A 22,907-nucleotide genomic window follows, 5' to 3' on the forward strand; every position below is an offset into this window, starting at 1 on the left:
GCATTAATTTATCCCTTTACACTATTGTATATGTGTCCTTTAGCCTTTCATTGATTCTTAACTTCTAACAAAACAATATAAAGTTATAATTCCTATAACTCTGCCTAGTTTCAGCATGGTGCTGATAGGGCACAATACACTGTATTTTATGAGAGCAGTAGGTCTAAATGCATGGAGGACAGGCACGCTTTATGAGCGGGAAAGATCTTTAGGTCAAGCCATCCGCTTCACACCACGTAGTGCTATCTCAGTGTGGGAACTCCTAACTACCTGTGGAGGTCACTCCTGCCTGATGTGTGAGGACTGATGCGTCTTTGGTGAGCAGCATGTGGGCATGAAATGGCTTGAGTCAGAAATCAGGAGCGGAGATACTTCTTTTCATGCTGGGAACAAGTATTTCTTAACAATAAGACAGATCAGATCAATGGCAGGCTCTCTGTCTTTAGGTATGGTGACATATTCACAGAAATTTAGTCGCAGAATTAATTCCAGAAAGTACCTGTGGGTTTTTTCCAGGAATGCAAAAAATTAATTAAAAGATTAATATTTTCAGGCCATGGTTGGGGCAGACTATGTAAAAGACCACCAAGGTGGCAAGATGCTTTCTTGTCTTTGGATTTTATTGCCTAAACTCAAAAGCCTTATGGGGAACAGCCCTCAAAGCGGAAAGCAGCTGGGCCTGGCAAAGGATAAATGAAGTAAGTGGGGTTTTGAGAAGGGGTTTAAAAGACAGCTGGACATGAATGGAGAAAAATGAGGGGGATAAGCAGGTGTCATAAAAAGATAAATTCAAGCCTGAGAAGAAACAAAGCAGCCAAAAGTATATCCCGGGGAGAATATAGGAGAAAGGTAGGGTACAGAAAGAACCGAGAATAGGGACATACGGTGAGGAAGAACAGGATGAGGGGCTTGAACTTCAAAAAGAAAGGAAAGGAAAGCAGTGAAGGGAGCCGGGGCTCTGCCCTCACCGACCAGGGCACAGTCCCACAGGATCTCAGCAGAGCTGGGTGCTGGTAACGGGGTCCATCGACAGCCCCACATGCAGCCAGGGGAGGAACCAGGTCCAGGGCCCAACCAGTCAGAGCAGCAGAAGATAGGGCTACAACACAGGTCCAAGGTCCACCCAAAAGATGGGGCCAGAGACAGGCACCCCTACAGCATAACCCAGGCCAGGTCTGGGAGCTCAGGGCTGAGCTACCTGGAGCTCCTGAGCCATGGGCAGAGGGTGTGAGTGGAGGTTCCAGGTGAGGCCACTCAGTACCATTAAGGCCTATCAATGCCCTCAGGGTCCTGGCAGAGATTGACACGAGAGCAGAGACGTTACTGGGAATTATCCGGGAGACGGGGGATTCGAGGCAGTTGTAGCAAGGCGGTTTGGGCACCAAACACCAGATGCCAAGTCATGGAGGGTGACTGCCATCAAGTAGAATGGGAAGGAAGAAAGGCAAAGATATTTAAGAGAAATTTTTTTTTGGGAAGTGGCCCCCAACACAGCCACGGAAGAAAGCTGTATGAGGATAGAGGTGACATGGAAGGAAAGGGTCGTTACTGTTCTCAGGAGGATGGTAAAACTGGTAATGATGAAGAGCAAAGGGGCGAGATAGTGTAATGGTCAGGAAAGTGGTGCAGGGACCATATCAGTGTTCTTCTTCCACCAGCATTATCAGCAGCCAAGTTCAGAGTTTTATTGTGAGACTGTTGTTGAGTTATTGGAAGCAAAAAATACCCACGAATTTCATGCATAACAAAACAAGGCTCTTAGTCTTGCCTAATCCAGCGAGGACTGCAAGAATTGTCTTGACCTTTCTAAAGCAGTTCGTTGCTAGTCTCGAATGAGGTTCAAGATGGTGTCAGATTATGAAAAAAAAAAAAATCTTTCTACGGGGGTCGGAAACTGAAAATGGCAGTATATTTAGACATGTTCAGCTCTCTTTTAATCTTGATGTAGTAAGGCATATTGGACAAGGTACCGGCTGACTGGAGTTTGGCTTTCTACTCTCCACTATGTCATTAGCCTGTGCTGTTTATGACCTACTTCTGTTTATCTCAGTGCCCCTCATGTAAACTGGAAATATATACGCCTGTCTTCATTATAGGGTAATCTGTAGTCTGGTTATAGGAGTAAAAATAATTTATAATCATAAGATTAGTACTGGCATGCTGTAGTCACAATAGCTACTGAAAGGCCATGCCTACTTAATAAGCTGCTTAACTAACTGGGTATTTTGGGCTACATTTATACAAAGAGACTGTAGATGTAAAGCGTAGATATAATAATTAGGAAGAACATAATTGTCTAAATAACCCAACTGCTCTTGCTTCTTGCAGGAAGCTTGATGTGTTCCTTGTATCAGTGGAGACTGCAATTCACTGAAGGGATGCTCGAAAATCTGTGCAGTTATAAAAAGAAATGGCTGAGCCAAATATTTTGTAAAAACAAAGTAAGATTTGAAAAGAGAGACCCTGAATTAAATGAGGCAACCCATTATGTGTGTGGCTGGAGTCTATGGTGTAGGGAGGGAGCCAGACTCCTGCATTTATTTAAGTCTGCTTACTATATAATTCAGGGTGGTGAGGTGAACTAAGGATGAAGCATTAGCTTCAGCATAGAATTTTTATTCTGATCACTGGAGCCTAAAGTTATTAAAAGAACAAACACAATGATGACATCCAAGGGGAGTGGCACACATATAAATCTGGATATGCTCCCTATTTCTCGCAAAGCATATGTATGGATCTGTGTACTGCCTGCTTTTTATATTAACTAGGTTTGCTGCAGCTGTTGCTCTGAAAAGGACCATTTAACACTCTGGGGAAAGAGAAGCTGCAGAAATCCTCAAATTAGTATCTATTAAGAAAAATACATTTTAAATAAATTGCTTGTTTCTGTGGTTAAAACTCTTGTCCCTTGAATAAGAACGAAGAACTATCGCTTTGCTAGTTCTAGACCTTTCCTAGCTTGCAGCTAATCGACTTACAGTGCCATAAAAGATTTAGTAGCAGCTTATTCTTCCTCTTCCTCTAGTCCTTCAAAATGATGAGAATCTATTTTCATGATAGGTAGGGATGTGAATACTTTCTGAAGAACAAAAGCCCATAGTCTTTACATTTAACTAGTATATGTGATTTTCAGATTGGCTTTTATGAAAATATTTTGAGCATCAGGTAGCTCAGCATCACCTATTATCTGTGCACACGAATGCCATAACTCTCAATCTTTCAACTGACTGATAGTGATGTGTATATGTTATACAAAGTGTATTAGATTTCATCTGACAGTCTCAACTTCAGTGTTGTCAATGCAGAGTACCTTATGGAGGCTGTGGTTTTGAGAGGTGTCAGCAGAAAAAAAAACCCAAACAGGTTCTTCCGGTCCAAAAGGATAGGCCACTAACCCTTGGGGAGGCTCTCCTAGTGTATTGCCAGCCTCCAAAACTGTCCTGCCATCCGTCTTCCTGGCATTGATGCCTTGTTCTTTTTTCAGGCTCTGCCCGCCCCCTTAGCCCTGCTGCCTGGGACTGAGGGTTCCACCCTCTCTTCCCTCTTGTCCCTCTCCAGCTCCCAGTTTTAGCGTGCTGGGAACCCTGTTGGCTTCTTCTTGTGTCTCCATTTCCTTCTTTCTTATCTTCTAGTGGTATCACCATCCAAACAGCTGTCAGTCAGCTTCCAGGCTAACATATTTTTATATGTCACTACATGCCATCTCTGTACCTTTGCCAGGTGCTCCTGCTGTTCCCGCTCTGGTTTCTTCGGTCTCTCTTCTGCCCTCAGCTTCTTCCTCTTCTGCATAAGTTCACTGCCATATCCATAACTGAAAGGGAGTGACTTCCAGTAGTGCCCTAAGACACTATCTCTAATACCCACAGATTAAAGAAAGCCCCATGATCTGGGCAATCAGGGACTTGGTTCTCTCACTTTAATAATTCACAAGATTTTAGATTTTTTTTTTTAAGGTAGAGACATTAAAAGTCTTGGAGGTATGATACAAAATAAAGCATAGATGTATTAAAGAAAGATTGTGTCAGACTAATCTGTTAATCTCCTGAGACGGCAGCTGGTTTCCCTGGGAAGGGAAATGCAGCAGATATCGTCCGTCTTGACTTTCATAAACTGCCACTGGGGAAAGTATATGTGAAGATTTGGATTAATAGAAGAATTACCGAATTGATAGGAAACTGGCTAGAGAGAAAACAAGATTGCATTGAAAAGGGAAGCACTGGGCCAGAGGGGACTTTACACACTGATGATTTTTTGATGATGCCACAAAAATTGAGTGCGTGCCAGTGAAATTTGTCATTGCCATTTTTTGGGAATATTTTTTTTTTTTTAGGGGGATAAATATGAAGGCTCTGTAGTGGCAGGACATTTTAATTGTAAATATTTCTGTCTTGCTTACTAGCTGTTCTTTGACTTTGCTCCTTGAGTTGGCTTGTTCCGATGCTGCGGCAGTCCGGCATCACTTCCTGGCCATTGGGAGGTCCTCGGATAGGACTGCACCGGGAAAATGAACACAGGAGGATTTTTAGTAGGGACAGCCCCACCGCTGGATTGTCTGCTGTTACAGTCCCACTCCTGACCAGCTGTTTGAACAGAACAAATTTTAAGGGAGTTTTTACCCTGATTTGAGGAATTAAATGGAACACAATTATGAATCAATAAGAAAGGAAAAAAATATGCTTCTGCATCGTCTTAACCTACTACTGATTTTTCCAGTATTTTCAGTATGGACAGAATAACTCACAGGACAGAGAATTTTAAACGAGTAACTTAATTAAAAATCGTTTTGGTGTGATGACAATGCTTCATTATCAGTGCCCAACTGGATTTCTGCTTCCTTTCTATACGATTTTGTGGGTTTGTCTCATTCTTGGAGAATAAGAAGCCAGCTTTGTTTCATTTTTTTCTTCAGTGAATGCGTTCTCATGAAGGGAAACAACAGACTAAAACCTGTGCTTAATGCTATCAGTAGCAGCAGAACATAGGAACATAAAGTCACTTTTCGATGTAGAAGGAAATCAGAAGTTCTCCTTCAGTCCAGCCTAGGACCAAAATCCATCAGGGTATTTTTTTTCCAGTGGATATTTTCTGCTTGCTTTCTAAAAGCTTGGCTTGAGTGGAAGTGCTTTGCGTTGTGATCTGAAGCAAACGTGAAAGGCGCAATCGCAGTCCTCCGGTGGAAAACACTTGGTGAACCAGCAAGACCACCTCGTCTTCCTTTACCTCTCCCAGGCCTGTAGGTAAATAATGTCCCAGCTTTGCCAGGCTAACCAAGTACGTACCAGCAAGCAAAACGTACGCAGAGGAAAGGGCGAATAAAAAATGGATGGCTGCAATGAGGTCCCCATCTAAGAGGAAAGGTTTCACGGGTAGGTGCATATAGAGAAAAATCACTGTAGGGCACCAGAGCTGTCAGAGCATCCAGAAGCATCAGAGGATTTGTGGTGAGGAATCAAGTGCAAAAGCTGGAAATGGTGTCTGTCTGCTCTCCTGCTTTAAGTATGTGCCAGCTTTTTTAATCTCTCATCTCTCAGTCTTCTCTAGTGTGCACTTTATTTAAAAGTTTAATATTACAATATTCACACATTAATCCTATATCCAATTCTGCCTGTTCTTGTGAAAGTATAAAATCAATTTCTATAGCACAGCTGAAAAGCAAAAATTGTTGGGTTACCATACTGTTGTGTGCAATAAAAATATAGCATTATCTAGGGAAGTCTGTGGTTGATTAGAGCGTAAATACCAACCCCCCAACTCGTGCCTCTGAGTATTTGATTCCTGCATCTTATAGAAACAAGGATCTCTGCTGAACAGCGTGACATTTCATTACTTTGGATTTGCTGTGATGAATAATATTATATGCTATTGGCCTAGGAGAAATATTACTATAGTAACTAGCTCATGAATCATTTTTTATGGTTTTTTTTTTTGCTATATTTCCTAAGGGATGCCTGTCTAGACTAAAAATGTTTAAACTAACCCGTGGTAATGGTAATTAATTTTTTCCAGAGTGCTAAAAATATGGGACAGATAAACAACAATACTTAGATACTGCTTTTTAAAAACACAGCAGGCCCATAACATTCTTGAAATTGTGGGAATATAGTTGTATTTTATTTGGCACTTTTTTATTGGTAGCTTTCTGTGTTGTTATTAATCCTGTTTGGTGACCTAAGGCTGGATTCCCACATCAACGATATTGCAACGCTAATGAAATCCTTAGACGTGTAATATATTAAATGTTACACATGAGGATGAAAACACAAGCGGGGTTGGTTGATTTAAATGAAAGTAATGAGCTCACTTATTCATTTAAATCAGTAAAAAGGAAAACTTGACATAAACGATATATTAATGTTTTATATTTTGGATTTGTACATATTTAATTCCTTATGATGATTCTTATGGGCCACCAGTCAATAAGCACGTGTTGGCAAACACAATCTTTATTACAGTGCCTTATCAGCATAAGGAATAGGAGGATGTGTAAGGTATGTGCCCATTTATTGAAGTATATATAGACCTTAATGTACATTTATTAAGCAAATTTTATATTTTAAATTCACTTAGAAACGTGAAATATTATCTGTAACAAGGGCATTGAAGAAGTAATTCATTCTCACCTACTTCTTTTTTCACAGAATAAAAAAGAAAAACATAGTTTTGTATTTTTTTAACTCCTGGCAGAACTTGCAGCTTGAATAAAACCAGTCATTAAACTGAACTAGCTGAATAAATGGAAATGAAGAAAATATTCACCTTATATTGGCAGAAAGCTGAACAAAGTCTGGCTTCAGGATTTTGCTCATTTCTACCTAATGCTTGATTTGATCTGGCCTCGGTTTAACCCTCAGCATACAAATGTTATCATTTTCAATGGCTTTGATCGAAAACTAAATATCCAGTTTAAATGTCGAGGAACTGGGAAGAGGTTGTGGGATTTCTTGGGCGGTAAGTTGGCTTCTATTCACCCTGAATCGTACCCCAGGATAGGCATGGTAACTTTCTGTAATAAAAACGTGGAAGAACTGAGGCTCTGTCAGCAGAACCACCGGCAGATTTACTTTCTGTGTTTTGTTTTTCCTCTCAGTGATGGGAGGTTCAGAGGATCACGCAGTAATATACGACATTTCATAAGGGTTCATAAATCACGCAGTCAGACTTGCTGGATTACAAAAGGCTGGAAGCAACAAGCGCTTCTTGCATTGTAAATGAAATGGCTTATTTACAAAGATGACATAGCTATATTAATTGCGAGAAGTTACGATTAAAGGGACAGGCCTATGCTGTTTAAGATGTTAATTAGAAGAAACTGACACTCGAGAAGAAACAAATGCATCTTTTCAGTTTGCTGTGGGTTTACTGAAGTGCTCCGCTGATTGTATTCTTAAAGCATCTCACTTTTCCAGCAATTTTAAGTGGGTTTTCCTCAAGCGTTAGGCTAATGTTGTGGTAATCAAGGTTCACATTCAAAATTAAAAACGGTGATCAGCTCCATGGGTAGAAAATTGAGCTTGTTCCCTGCTGTATGATGCTGGCCGGGCACCGGCTGGGGTGTGCTGTCATCCCCGAGTGCCAAACAGCAATTGGAGTAACTAATTGGAGGCAGGACCCCTGAAATAAAGGTGCTGTTATTACACCCGCAGTCATCTGTGCAGGGCCCTAGAACCTGCCCTGCTGACGCTGCGGCTTTTCCCCCTTTCTCCCTGGTGAGGTTCCCAGGCAGAAGCAGCTCCAGCGGGGCTCCTGGAGGGACCCTTTTGCCCCACCAGGGTCCTGCTTACGCCTCCTCACGTTCCCCCTGCTGTGCCCTCTCGGGGGGGAGCAGCGATCCTTAGGCTTTCCAGGGAGATGTCAGTTTGATTTAGCACAGAAGTGCCCGGGGACTTGTCATGCCTGAGTGGGGATTTTAAGGTTGAGCTGACCACTGCTCTCGGGAGCGTCTCTGAGTGACTGCTCCTTTCCAAGCGCACGCTGGGATGAGGAGAAAGGCAGGTGGCGAGCACAGTGGTGGGCAAGATTTGGGACCACGGAGGTCTCAATAGGAAGGCGCAAGGGCAGGTGGTGAGTTGGCCTGGGGAGGGCTGGAGTGAAGGGGGATGAAGAACACAAGTGGAAGGCCGGGGTTGGGGGAGAGGAGGGCGTGAAATGGAAAGATTAAAAAAGAAATGGGAATTGCAAATGAGGCAAGCGTTCAGCTTTTTGAATGAGCAGTTGCCTCTCTTGGAGCCTGTTGCCCTTCATGCAGGGCTTGCATGCTCATTTTTTATTGCAGATGGGCGCTTTTGCTGCTCCCGAACTACATTGCACACTGATTTCCTTATTTTTCTGCTATGACACTCTTGGGTTATATGAAGGAGAATTAAGCTTAATGGTGTTCTTGATTTTATAGATCAGCTTGTGGTTTAAGCAAAGTACCCACCCCCTGGAGGTCTTATTTGCTGTTCTGTTGCTCCTACAAAGTAATTTGGACATCTCCCTTTCTTCCAGTGGGTTGTTAGGATCCCTGCATAAGGCTCAGCCGAGTGAGGAGGGATATCCAACAGCGCCGGGAGTTGGGAGATTGTTCTGCAAGGATAGCAAGGGAGGTTGTGATTCACATCTTAAACAGGGCAGGGTTTTACAAAGCTGCCGAAGTCTCAGGGCAGATTAGGCATTAGCGACCCTTTAGGGATTAAGGAGAGTTTAGATTTTAGCAGGCATTTCACTAATGAAATCACAGGCTTATAATTTCATTTCACTTCCAAGGCTAGATGCTAATCGAAGCACATCCTTCCTTTTCTTGTTGCAGGGGTATGCGGATGGTTCAATTAACATCATCAACAACAAGGAAGCATAAACAGCCAAAGGCACACGATGCTGTGCCTGGGCGGCTTTCACAGAAACAGGGCAGAAACTCTTAAAGGGATGAAAATGACTTTTCCTTTGTACGAGACAAGCAAGCCCTCGGCGTGTTTGCACTTGTGGCCCTTCTGCTTTAGTCCTAATTCGGCTTTTTACCGAGACCTGGCCTAAAATAACCTGCTCCTGCAGTGTTTACAGTCTCCTGATGAAGTGTGCGTGCAGGCACTCTGGTCCTGCCACAGGCTGCAAAGCCTCTGCCTCCCTCCACCCCCGACTGAGGTAGGGTGGGCTTGCTGATTTAGTGACCCCAGATACAGGTGTTGCTCTACAAGACGTCCGTTCTCCATCGTACTGAAGGCAAATACCGGAAATACTCTGTATCTTTAATAGTATTACACATTATATGCCACTTTTCCTTCACTCTGTGCGTGTAACACTGAAATTAGAGTGCTGTCTCTGTTCAAGAATGAGGGCAGCCGTTGCTGAGCTGACATGTATCAGCAGTTTGTCAGGGAAATGCTATATAGCAGTTTTAGAGGCAGAGAGGTCCATCGAATCTAGATTAGAAATCACCTCACCAGCACCATGAATTTACATGGAGCTGTAAGATATGGAGGGGAGGGAAGAGGGTAACAAGGAAAACAAAAGAGGAAACTGAGAAAAAGGAGTGGAGAAATAGAGAATGATGGGAAGAGCTGAGGGATTCTTCCTCCTGCCTTTTTTTGAGGCCTGTCTGAAGTTCAGTTGTGGCTATCATGATGTCTTGTTATCACAAATATGTGATTTTCCCCTGGCTTCCTGTATTTCAAGCTTTTCATTCGGGACAAGATGAATCATATGTCTGAGAATGTATAACGGAGAATTCTAGAAATACAGTCTGTTCAAATGAATTACAATGGTTCGTTTTAGACCCCAAGGAGAGCATTGCTTATTTTTCAGTCTACTGATTAATTTGACATCATTTTTATCTGACTGACAATACCAAGTAATTCAGGTAAAATAAGAAGCCTTATAAACTGCTTCTGTTTTATCCAGGTTTAGAGCGTTGCTATTTTCTGATGACCTCCTGTTGGTCCAACAGTAGAAATACGGTAAATACCACAACCGAAATACATTCTGTATCAACGGCATGTATTGCTGGTGATGATGACCTTAGGTACTCATGAGCCTCACCAGAAGGTATTATTGCTCTTTATATTTTACAGAATATCACTTAAAGGTGCCATGAAAAGGAAAGTCTTCAAGGTGGATTCAGCAGTAATTGTGTAGTCTTTACTTTAGGGATTTAAAGCCATACAATAGCATCCCATAAAGTTGTTGCTAGTGTTGATTATGATGATGGCTGCTGACCTTACTAAATTTTTACTATATAGGTAACTTGAAAATTTACTGCTTTATTTGGCAAATGCATTGTACAGTTTTTACTAGTAGGTCCTGGTGATTCCCCCCCCTTTTCCTCTTTGTAACCATGAGAAAAAGTCCAGCAGTCAAAGTAAAATTTCATTCTTTTCCCCAAAGACTCATTGAAGGGTTTATAAAGAAACCGAATCCATTGTAGTTCTAAGTTATTTTTTGTCTTATTTGATATACTCTTTCCTGCAGGATAACACCTTTCTATTATAACCAAAAGATTGGCTTTCCCATTTATGTAACTTTTATGGTTCTTTCCAAAAACTTATCTGGTGGCTCTGGCTGAAAACTGTTTTGGCTGGTTTCATCAGGTTCTAAAGGGACCAAAGCAAAAGACATCCCATCTGTAATGTGAGATTACTCCTGCCATTATAAAAATACTATATCACAACTTTGAGTGGCTGCTTTTAAATGCAGAGCTTTGAAAAAGGAAAGAAACTAAAGACTGTGAGAAGAAAAGACTTAATGTACCAAGCTGTGTTTTATTTGAGACATGTATTTCCTCATTTTTGACAGGATAGGGTGGAGTTTAACTAAACGAGACTATATGGAAAGGATTATTATGTAAAGGGTCCAATTCTGATCTCATTAAGGACCACTGGAAGATGGCAGTTCTCAGGGATGTTTCAGCATTGTTGTTCTTGAATATCATACCAGAACCGTTGTTCTTAAATTGAAAACTTTCAGTGATGGACTTAGCTGTCAGCTGAATAAGCTGTTGAGATACTTGGGCACAGAGGCAGGTCTCGCCGTAGCTCCCTCGCACATGACCTTGACTCCTCCTCAGCCAAAGAGCAGGAAGAGGTGGCATGGCGCTGGCTTCACTGCTCTGTGCCCGCATCATACACATCTTCAAAAAGAAGTTTACCACACAAGTGACTTCCACTGATTTTAGTAGGACCAAGATTTGGGCCAAGTCTATTGTTGATATCTTTGGAGACAAGATGGGGCTGGGGTTTTGTTTGCTTTGCCTTTATGGTCTTACCATGAGAAGTTACCATATGGCATGTGTAATCCACCTAACTAGCTGTTCCCTCAGGCTTTGTCCTTCTTCCTTGCTGAAGGAACCTTCCTGAAGGAACAAGCAATGGAAATGCTGCATGGAAGCAGTGATCCTGTGCTGATTCCGTGTGTCGTCTCTTATTCAGCAGCTGAATAACAGCTGGCTCCTGGCTCTGTAGAAACTAGAGGGTACATAATTCAATTTTTCCATTTGTGTTCCAGTTCCTTCTTGGGAACTCCCCTTGGGGATAGATTTGTCTGCTCGGAAATTGCACTCGAGAAAAAGCACCTAAGAGATGAACCTACTGGAAAACGATCCCTGGGAGGAATGAAAATCTTTGCTTGTGAGAGGTCACCAGAAAAGTGACAGTAGGGTCACAGAATTAGGCTGCACTAGGGGAAAAAAAACGTTCTTGCCTTCTGTATTGGGTTTTGTCCTGACAATCCCAAAATCTCTAACTTTGCGTATTTGACTTAATGAAAACTGAGAACTGAGCTTGGCTTATTTTTTTTAACCTGGCAAATTGTATGTGACCTCAGCACCTTTCTTTTTTTTTTATTGTTGCAGAGGCATAGTAGTAGGCAGGTGTGTACTTTTCCCTGATGCAGCTAGTAAGAAAAGACACATATTTCAAGGTGGGTTATAATATTCCGTGCCTGACTGCAAATTCAGCGATCACCGAAGTAACAAAATTGAGCTAAATGTCATGTTATCCCTTGGTTTAATGGAAGATAATTAAGATCATCACTGACTTTATTGAAGGATGTGGGTTTGGTGCCTGAAGCATAAGAAGCTTCTTTTTAACTTCTGGTAAAAATGGACAGCCCTTCTCTATTATTAAGTATTGCCTACAGTGTGTAATTCCATGAACGTAATGACTGTATTTCTCCTTGTTCGTCATGTTAGCAAATAATAGAGAGTCTTGGGCAATTGGCACTGGAGGTCTTGAGCCACGCGGCAGATGAGCGGGCGTGAAGTTCAGAGATTTGTTTGACTTGGCTACTGCTCTGGCCCTTCAGTTCTCCTGATAAACTTCAGTGGATGGAGGAGTAAAACCACGTTAAGAGCAGATGCTCTGCTGCTCTTGTGCTGCTTCAGCAAAGAGAGGGGACGCTAGTGAAGCCTCTTTCAGTGAAGAACCCCAGGTATCGGAGCGCTGCAGAGGGGCAGAGGCTGGGTGTAGGTGATGGTCCCCTCCAACACGCGTGGCAGTTGGGTATGTGGGCTGGGTTCTGCCCATCAGGGCACCTGCTGGAAATTGTAGCCTGGTTGGGGAGTTCAGTGCAGTGACCCAGACGCACCTAAAATCAGCCGTGTATGGAGTCAGGAAGGCGCAGTCCTCTCCGGTGAGCCGGCAGCGTGCCCTGCCTCTGCTAGCAGGAGCAGGTGATGGCACATACAACGCAGTGGCCTGCCATGTGCTTCTTGTGTTCTCCAGTAGCAGCCTTCAGCCAGGGGACTGGAGGGAGAAATTCAATGTTCAAAAGCATTGAGTGCTCTCCGTTGGGCTGCCACAGTGTCCCACCAAGGCCTTTGGTGTAGGGAATGATTTGGCCTCAGGAAACAGTGATTTGTTTTGAAAAGTCTTCTACTGTAGTATCTCCCTTGTCTCTGACTGTACCACAGAGGTACTTCATCCTTATCCTGCAGGAAGTAGCTGAGGCTCTCCGATACTATGCTTTTAAAATCAAAACATTAAAGCTACAGTGCGATGATTTTCAAATTTTCCAGGCATCCCTCCCACTGGCATTAATTGTCCCCTTGCTGTTCCTGTTGCAAAGCTATTTGCTCTTTGAGTATGCGGTACTTGTTCAGTGCTGCAGTAAAGCTTTGTTGCTTTGCAGTAAAAAAAGCTTCAGTTTACGCAAATGACATTGAAATGAGTTTGATAAAGTGAAAAACAGTCACATTTTATGATTGCAACTGTTGGGTTTTTGTTTGTTATTTTACAGTTAATTTTGTGGAAGTAAAGGGCTTTGCAAACTCCCTTCGGGTGTCAGTGCAGTAATACGGCTCTCCCGTAACGGTGTTCTAAGAATTTGGTAGGGACACCAAGCCAATGTGGTAGGGGGATCACATACATCCAACATCAAGGCATCCCTTTTCCCAGTGGTAGAGCTCCCTCCCAGCTCAAAATCTCCCTGTACCCAGCAGCTCATCGTCTGTTTTAGTTCCCATGTCTTTGGATGGCAGTTACGTTTCATGCCCTTTTCTTTATTTCCTCTTCCTCTCTGCTTCTGACACATTATTGTTCTTTCCAGTGACTGTACCAGACCTCCAAAAGCCCACAGTCGCCAAGAGTAATTACAGATACATTACTGTGCAGTCCCCGCTGGTAGGTTGGGTCAAGTGCTTTATTTTTATGCAGGTCGGCTACCGAGGAGTGTGGTTGACTTCCCTTCCTCAGTAGCTGCACGACAAGACGGGAGTATTTCTGTCACCCAGGTATTTCTGGTGTAGCTGGAGGTTGGTCCTCTCCCAAGCCTGGAGTGCCCCATACCCAAGTAGGGCTGCTAGTGGTCGTTAATGGAAGAGATGAGGCCCCCATGAAGATCAGATGTCAAATGGAAAAGCATGATTACGGCTGCATGAGGAGTAAATGAACACAGTTTGATTGTATCTTTGTCTGACATAGGGTTTGATGACCTAAATGCTTGTGCTGATCCTGGAGCTCCTGAACATGGATACAAGACACCCAGTGCAGGTGTTTTCTTTGAAAGTGTGGTAGTCCGGTTTCATTGCCAAGAAGGATACAGGCTTAATGGTACTTCAAAAAAACTTTGTGTGAGACACTTTAATGGCTCCCTGAGCTGGAAACCAAGTGATAAACCTGTGTGCCTACAAGAAGGTAAGTCAGTTTTCTTAAAGCAGTTCACCAGTGTCAGTTCTTCTCACTTGTCCGTGTACCATGTCTGTGTGTCTCAGCGTAAAACACAAAGGACTGGAGTCTGTTTCACTGTGTCTTTTTTGTTACATACTTTAGTTTCCCATCCATCCCATCCCATAATCCCCATCTGTCAGTTAAATTTGTACTGTGAGAGGTTGTGTGTGCGCCCACGCACATGTGTTGAAAAGGACATAAAGAAATCTGAAGAAAAAAAGATAATACATTTCCCCTCTTAACTAGTTACAAATTGATGCAGAGAGAAAAAACAACCTCCAGTATAAGTAAACTGTAGCTATTTATTAAAACTGCCCACTTAATACTCCTTTTTGCAATATTTTACTAGGAAAATGTAATGAATTTCCTACTGTTCCTGCTCTTCAGGAGTTTTAAACAATCATATTTTATGATGTGTGCACGATTCAAGTAGGAAAATCAAATATGCATGGACTGCAGAAGTTTAAAGTCAGAGCAGAAGTTTACTTTGAGATAGTTCAGGCTATTATGGCATAAGCAAATTTCTTGTATTGCGTTTTTGAAATTGCATTTGGCTTTAAATAATTAGGACGTTAAATTACTTTGTTCTTCTAGGAGTTAGATAGAGGCAGGGTTAATTTGAATATCATAAGTGTAAATTTTCACCAAAATACATCGAAGCAGCACAAACGATTTATTTCACCAAGTCTATTGATATAACTTGTTCTTTTTGTCGATTCATTTCTGGTTAACAGAGGTATTGAAATCAACAGGCATGAAAAGCATTAGTTGAATCTGGTGCATGCATTGTAGCGTCACGACTTCTCCACTGAAGTCATTAGCCATTGCGTCATTCTCTTCAAGATGCCACATGATAAGTTCGATTTCAGGATGCCTTCCATCATTTAATAGCAGCTAAATACATGGACTTCATTCAAAAGTAGTTGAAGACTTATGTGGCTCATAAACACGCTTCCTACGTAGGCTCATGCATCACTCAGTGTGTATAAAAACTGCAAGTACTTGTTTATGCTGCGGGGTGGGTGGGTATGAGAATCCTGGACCAGGACAGGGGTGGAGGAAGGGACGTGCCACCACAGGAGCAAGCAGGGCCTGGGAGGACCACGCTCAGGAGGTACACATGAAGGGAACAACCCTGACCAGTGTCCTCTGTGAAAGTGGTACGTGAGAGCGGAGGTGGAGGGAGTAGCCAGAGTCAGCCGGTAAGTAGTCCGTGGTCTTTCAGGTAGCTGCCCTGATGGCGGGAGAGGTCTTGGCAAAATTGGGACTCCTGGCTGTGTGTGAGGCTACAGAGCTGTGAGGGGCACAGTGGTGAGCTGTCTCGGGGTACGCACTGAGACGGCAGCTGGTGTGTAGAACGTAAAGGCAATGGGGGACAATAACACCCGGTCATAATGGTGGCATGGGCCAGCTTCCGAGAAGTAACCTGATGCCTTTAAAAATAATGTTTATATGAAAATCATGCCCTCTCCTTTTACAGCCAGCTTTCATAAATGCCCTCATCTCTCTCATCTCATGGTTATTTAAGAAAAAAATATGTGTAGCGTGACAGCAGCATATGTTTACACTGGGTATTTGAACTACCAAAAAAATGCTATAATGCTTGGAAAATCCCTTTTCTTAACGGCTACAGGTAGCTTCTAGGAATTTTGATGTGCATCTTTGAAATAGTACCTGTGTCATCCACAGCATTTGTTAAAATAAGCTTTAACGTGTTTTATTGAATATTCAAACCTCTTCTCAGCCCCTCGCCCCCCCACCCCCACAGTCCAGTGAAAATCTGTGGAGGAAGTTTCTGATCACAGTGCCGTCAACAGCAAAACTGGCACTGGTGTCACTGTCATCAACACTCGAGCCAGGTGTTTTCAAAAAAAGAAAGAAATTGGAAGATGAGAATGCGATGGATGATGTGACAACAGTTGCTTAAGAGATAATCATTACTTTACAGCACAGAACACTTAAAAAGGATTGCTAGCCAATGCTCTGATCAAGCAAAGCACTTAAGCTTGAGCATAACTGTAATTATGTGATTAGTCTTGTTAAAGTTCTGTGCTCAAAATTAGGCATACGCAAAAATGCTTTTTATTATTTAGACTGAAGAGTACGACCCTGATTTAGTATTTAGTGAAGCAAGTGCTTAAGTACTTTCCTGATTTACGGTATAATAATATCCCAGGTATTATTAAAACTATCCTAGGGTTTAGCAATAGGAAAAAAGAATTAGATGACAGAATTAATTCTATTCCAATGCGCAATACAACCACTGATTCAGAAGAAATACTAAGCAAAGGTTCCGTGGCAATCCGTGAGACCTTAGCATTTGCTTTAGTGCTTTTTAGAGCAATCCCTTCATGTACTGGGAGCAGAATCATGAGGGAGGGGCACGACAGGGAGGTGGGCAGTGTCGGAACGTGGCACATCTGGAGAACAGTTAAGGAAGAATTATAGCAGCGTTTGTAATTCTCAGCTGTCCGATGACATGCATAAAAGTCCTCATTGCAGAAATTCTGTAACGATATAGGAAAAGAAATTTGAAGTGTGTAGCAACTACTGGAGAAGTAAGAAGTTAATGTTTTACTGTTCATCGTTAGCTATCACAAGGCGAAATAAACTTTATATTGCGTTTGCCCGTTTAAGTCAGGGGCTGACTGCCGTGTGTGCTGTGGTACGCTATACGCACCGCTCGTCCCAGTGTATGTAAATGTCAGATATTGCCAGCTGAGCTTGAACAGTAAAAGCACTCAATACTTCGGAGTTAACTTTAAATTAATCTCATGAGTTCGGATTCAGCTAAGGATGGTTACATATAATTTTATGTCTATATGTTATATACGTTTAATTGTCCTTACGTGTTTACTAGAACAGTCTCTAATCAGGAACAAATGCTATTTACCAAAGGAAGTAAAGCACCCTGTTCAGAATGTAATTGATTTTAAAGCTAATACATTTGCCTGGAGCTCTTCATCCAACCAATTCGATTTTATTTGTCTGTCATTTCTCGTTAGGAGGCAGGAGATTTTAAGTGTCAGTACGAGAATGAAGTTACATGAATAGGTGCCCAATAAATGCCCTGTCAAAAATCTGTGTGCTTAGAGTTATGTTCTCATGTTGATCTACAGCATGTTGTGACTGTAACTTCCATCAATTTTAATACGGTTATGCACATAAATACCAAAGCTCTAAGGTTGGAATTTTGTATTTACTGTTTAAGAGCAATATGTCATGTTTTTCACACTTTAATCTAATCTTCTCCCACTGTGATAATGTGGCTGCTGAGACTGTTGCCCTACTTGGAACAAATGCTACCTCTTTCCTATGAGATGGAATCTAAATTTACAGTCTATAAGGAGATGGCAACCAAGCGAAGAGCTGTGCATTTCTCTCCCAGTGCTTCTGCAGGCGGAGGCCTTGGAGATGTCCTCAGTGCCTCATTCTCCCGCTGACAGGGATGATAAACCTGCAGTGAAAGTAGTATACTAGTACGTACTTCGGCCATAGTTTTCCTGTATGACATTTAGCACTCGTTTCTCTTTGCCTTTGTCCCTGGACCTATGAGATGACTGAAATATTTTTATTTCTTTCATCTCTTATCTGTCTTGTCCAGTGTTTTCTGATTCTTAAGCCTGGTTACAAGCACTGTATGATGTTTGTAACCTGCGCTTAGCACAATGGTCACAGATCACAGAATGGCAGGGGTTGGAAGGGACCTCTGGAGATCACCTAGTCCAACCCTGCCAGAGCAGGGTCACCCAGAGCAGGTTGCACAGGAATGCGTCCAGGCAGGTTTTGAATGTCTCCAGAGATGGAGACTCCACCACCTCTCTGGGCAGCCTGTTCCAGGGCTCTGCCACCCTCAAAGTAAAGAAGTTCCTCCTCATGTTGAGATGGAACTTCCTAAGTTCAAGTTTGTGCCCATTACCTCTTGTCCTGTCACTGGACACCACTGAAAAGAGCCTGGCCCCATCGATCTTAGGCGAAGTCTCTGTGCATTGCTTTAATACAAGCAAAGACAAGGATTTAACACTAGTGAAAAACAAGAGACGATATATGTTTGCTTTTTAGAGGACAGGGTACAAGTGAGCTGTACCTGCATTCAATCCATTCTTCATGATGTTCCTTTCATCCTTCCTCCCTGTTCCTCTCCGTTCGAGCCTGTCAGTGTTGTGGCTAGATGTAGTCAAGGCTAATTCAGAGCCCGCTCCACAGTGAGATCCATGGGAGCACTGGACCTCTGCATTTGAGTTACATACAGACTAGTAAACAAAACGGTGCCAGAGCACGGGCCAGGGCACTGTTACTCAATTGCACATACTGTTACGGTGTTAGAAAGGTCCCTGACATGCTTTTGGCCAACGTCAAGTAGTACTCCCCAAACAATTCCTACGAGCACCTGCTGGATTAGCATGGACCAGGGACAATTTTTGGAGGGTAGGGGTTCACCTGCATAGGCACAAGCTGTGCTAAGCCAGCTGGTACCCATGGATGGTGTGGCTGTCTCCATAGTGTCCAAGTCATGCCTTCCTTCTGAGTTGCCTTTACGGTCCAGGTGGTCTTGGGAGGAGGGGGGGTGGTCCTCCTTCCCCATGGGCTGGAAGAAACAGTTCTGAGAAATGATGCATGGTTTGCACATAAACTAACTCACTATGACTATAGGGATTAACAAATTTTACTCTTCAGACCAGTCTTGTTTTGATGGGGGACACACTTGGTTTGCTAAAGCGAAGAACTCCTAATGTACAAAGCTGCATCTTCATGAAAGTTATGTCAAGACGAGCCCTTGCACCTTGCAGGCTGCTGGGCCTGCTGGCTGCACCCCACCTCTTCGTGCCTCCTCAAGATAAGGAATGTGTGTCCTAACTAGGGTGTTCTTTTGGCTGACCTGGTTTAAAATTCACAAAGGAGATAAGCAGATCATGTAAAACTTCCAGAAAGGAGTGTAGGTCATAGCCATTGCTGTTCAATGCTGGTTAAAGACCGCGTATTCCCTTAAATGGTTTAGCAGCTTGCATGGATTTGCTGAAGAGTACTTAGAGTAAAGCAGTTTATTTTCTAGGACAGGACATTTTTAAATCCAGTCACTTATTCTCAGCTTTTCCAAGCAGAATTTGTGCCAGCTAATCCAGTTGTTTGTGGAGACGTGGCTACTGCAATTTATGCCTGGCTAAGTGCTAAACAATACAAATTCAGCCAGCGGGAAAGCATTTGCTCACAAGGCGTCAGGAAAAAGAGCTGTTACACTGTGGTCCATTGGTCTTGTGTTTAGCCGGGGCTTGTAACAGGCCTGTTATCAAAGTCAGCCAGGATGTCGCAGGCGAAGGATGGTACAGTGAGCAACTTATCACTGCTCTCTGCCAGCATCTAGCAGATTAAAGTGATCCGATCTATAGCTGTTACTTGGAATAATGGGGATGAAGTCACTGCAATAGTTCGTTGTTACAGAATCAATTTCCTCCGCTTTGACAGTGAAATCTCATCTTTTACTGCAGTGTATGTATACACACCTCTCATTTGTATAGCGACAGAAAGCTGTTATGCCAAGAGAGTGAGCTGTTCGTTGACGTTATCTTCTGGCATCCATCTCCGACCTCCTCCTGCGTGGCCGCGGAGCAGGATCCCCATCCATCTCATCCCGTCCTCGGGGGTGCCCGGGGCAGCCTCTCGGTGACAGCATTCACGGCTTAGCGTCAGGCATTTCCTATGGGGCACCCTCTGCTGTCTTCTCTGATTAACTTGCCAGAGAGAAAATTGTCCAGTCTCCGACGCTGATGTCTGCAGCCTCATCACAGGCCGTTTTATAACCTTCTGTTGGGGTGCACATCATCATCCCAGGCTGGGGCATTTATAAACGAATAAATTCTAATAGTGCAGTCATTGCCCTTGTTGAGAGTCTTCTACAAGCACTTGACCTGCTGCTCAGGGCCTTAAAAATCATGCCCTCTAAAGGGCCTATGCCCTATAAAGGCATATGAACTCAGGCACATAAAATTACCTGCTTTAGGATAGAATCAATGAGATTCAAGTGAAGACATTCTCATAATGAACTCCGTGGAATGGAGCTGGGTAAACCCTTGTAAATGTACCTGATTTGTATCTGTCTCTGCTAAGACTGCAGTTTTTCTGTGTTCCTCATGCCATATCTGTATTTTATCTTTTCTTTCGTCCTGTCCTTAGTGCTGTCAAAGAGTCTGCCTTCGTGTGGGACTTCAGGATGGTCAGACTGTGCGGTGTAATTTGCACACATGATGAACGGAAGGACAAAATTAAAAACATTCTTCCTAAACTCTCTTAATTTTGTTTGTTTAAAAACGTCTGGGGGAATGATCCATTATTGTAGCATGTCAGCTTCTACTACAGTACTTTGTAACTGATGGTTAACTAGGGAAAGGACATATTTACTGAAATGCATGTATTTTCCAAACGGTTTAAGCGGAGCACTTACATTAACTGATGACTTTTGCTTAAGAGCTTGATTATTGAATAGCCAGCCATGTTTTTTTAATTAAGTTACTATTTTTTTTTTTCATGAAGTCACAGATTGCCTTGTTCCACATGTTGAAGATGCAGAGATTCATAACAAGACATACAGGACTGGCGATAAGTTAATAATCAGCTGTCATGAAGGATTCCAGATCCGTTATCCTGACTTAGACAACATGGTTTCAGTATGTCAAGACGATGGAACATGGGATAATCTGCCCATTTGTCAAGGTTTAGTACACCGGCACATCCTGTTTTATAGATCATGCACCTTGTGATAGTTTGCCAATATTTTTTTCGACAGCTGTGAGGATGTCAGTCATCTGATAAGCTCCACTGTACAGTATTTGAATAGTGCTGCTGCTAAGGTTTTATTTTGGTTTCTCCTCCCCATGGCTCACTGCAGGAAAGACCATGTCGCTTTCTGAACTACCCGTACTTAAAATACTACTTTAAATATTGCCTTTTGTTTGCTAGTCTAAAATCTGACACAGATACATTGCATTAAAATAAATAAATAAATAAATAAATAAATCAGGATTAAATCAGCCAGAAGTTCCGCAAAAGATCTGACGGGCAACTGACATTATTGCACCAATAAATTTCTGGAAAAACTTAAGCCTCTAAATGCAATTTACCTTTCTTTGCCTTGTACAGCAGGCAAGGGTAAAGGAGAGAAGCAGCTGGAACCTGTTCTTCTGTCGGAGTTTTGAGCGGAGTTGTTGATCATGTTCACAGTCCATTAAGCCCAAAGGCACTGCCTGAAAATTCAGGGTGCACACAGGAATGGTTTTGGCCAGAAAAGCCGTTAGCAGCAGCACTAGTAGTATTAGCAGCATGAGATCCCAGCTTCGCTTAGACTGCGAGAAATGGCTGGGGGTAATTCAGCTTTAGTGAATGGGAGTTAAATAACGCTGGGCTGCTATTAACTTTACATTTCCGACAGGCATGTGTTAGTACCATTGACTTGGTTTTAACCAATTCACGTTTTGGTTGCAAACTTGACCAGCTGAACAGCATGGAAAGATTTTAACCGTCTTGTGCTAAGGAGAAGATTGGGTTAGTATTAACTTTCCTCCAACCCGTCTGTCGTCTCCTAAAGCTGACAGTTCTCTGTAGGCACTTATTACACCGTCACATCAATTTGCAGAGTCGGGGCAGGCAGGCAGGGCAGCTGGGCCACTTCACGGAGTGACGGTGGCAGGGTGAGACAAGGAAATCAGAGCTTGGTGTTTCTGCTGTAAAGTGATGAGATCGATGGGCGCCAGGGTCCGAAGTTACAGGAGCCTAGTTTGTGCAGGTCTCCACAGTGAGGGACCCTTGGTTTGGGGCACACCAAACTGTCCCCCGAGGTCTCGTCTTAGACTATGGCACAGACATGTCAAAAATTAGGCACGTGACAGGGCCAGCTCCGTGTTTTAGATGCACACATTGTATCTGAATAGGGCAAACAGAAAAGGGGAGTTTTCACAAACGCATAAAAACGTGGGCACTAGTTTTGGGGTTTCTTACCAGCAATGGCATCGTGTATGGCAGTATGAAGTATACAGCCCATTTTTGAGAGGGTGCAGCTCACATCTAATTAAGGTAGATTAAAAGTCTTGCAGTTAGGTGAGATGAATACTCTAAAGATTAATGTGCAGGTACTGTATTTGCCAAAGATCCAGGTGGAAATTTTGTGAGAGCCAGTATTAACTGGGTCAGCAAAAGTACCCCAAGTACCCCTTGGCTTGTTACTTTCTTCTATTGCCACATTTATACTATGAGACATAATTAATTGCTGCTACTCAATATTCAATATTAAGTGCTTTTCAGAATAAACGCGGTGCTAATAAAAGTGAAAAAACAATTGCACAAGAGCCAAGTGCGGTAACTGCCGGACAAGTAGAGAATGGGCAATTCAGACTTGAGTACCTGCCGTATTTTACCAAATCCTATGAACCTGTTCCGAAGTTGTCTCCAGAATTTTCTTTTTACTATGTCAAGCACTAATAATATCAAAAGCACTTGTCTACTTGCACTAGGTAGGCTGTCAATTACATTTCTATGGCCCTTTGATTACAACAGGCAGGGGAGTCTCATGACACTAAGATGCCTTTTCTTCTGGCAGAGCAGTGGGAAAGGATCATAGAGCGTATAAGTATCCAACCTCAAACTATTTTTGCCACAAGATAATAATGATAATTACTGATCTGGAATGATGTGAATTACTTAGCAAAAAAATGTCAAAATTAAGTTTTCAAGCAGCTTGAGGTGTTTGGAGACCTAGGGATTTTCACAAACGCTTGGCTGTCA

The 22,907-nt window shown here is 42.7% G+C and overlaps 1 protein-coding gene across 1 annotated transcript in view; it reads left to right on the forward strand.

Annotated features, from left to right (window-relative positions):
* The window catches only part of SUSD4 (sushi domain containing 4), a 70,730-nt gene that overhangs the window by 27,365 nt on the left and 20,458 nt on the right, over window positions 1–22,907 (forward strand). Inside the window, exons 3-4 of the mRNA XM_054196108.1 lie at window positions 13,890–14,102; window positions 20,664–20,843. Of these exons, the coding sequence (XP_054052083.1) occupies window positions 13,890–14,102; window positions 20,664–20,843 (393 nt within the window). The remainder of the gene's footprint in view (window positions 1–13,889; window positions 14,103–20,663; window positions 20,844–22,907) is intronic.

The sequence above is a fragment of the Rissa tridactyla genome, chromosome 3 (assembly GCF_028500815.1).
Source record: "Rissa tridactyla isolate bRisTri1 chromosome 3, bRisTri1.patW.cur.20221130, whole genome shotgun sequence".
Classification (NCBI taxonomy): Eukaryota; Metazoa; Chordata; class Aves; order Charadriiformes; family Laridae; genus Rissa; species Rissa tridactyla.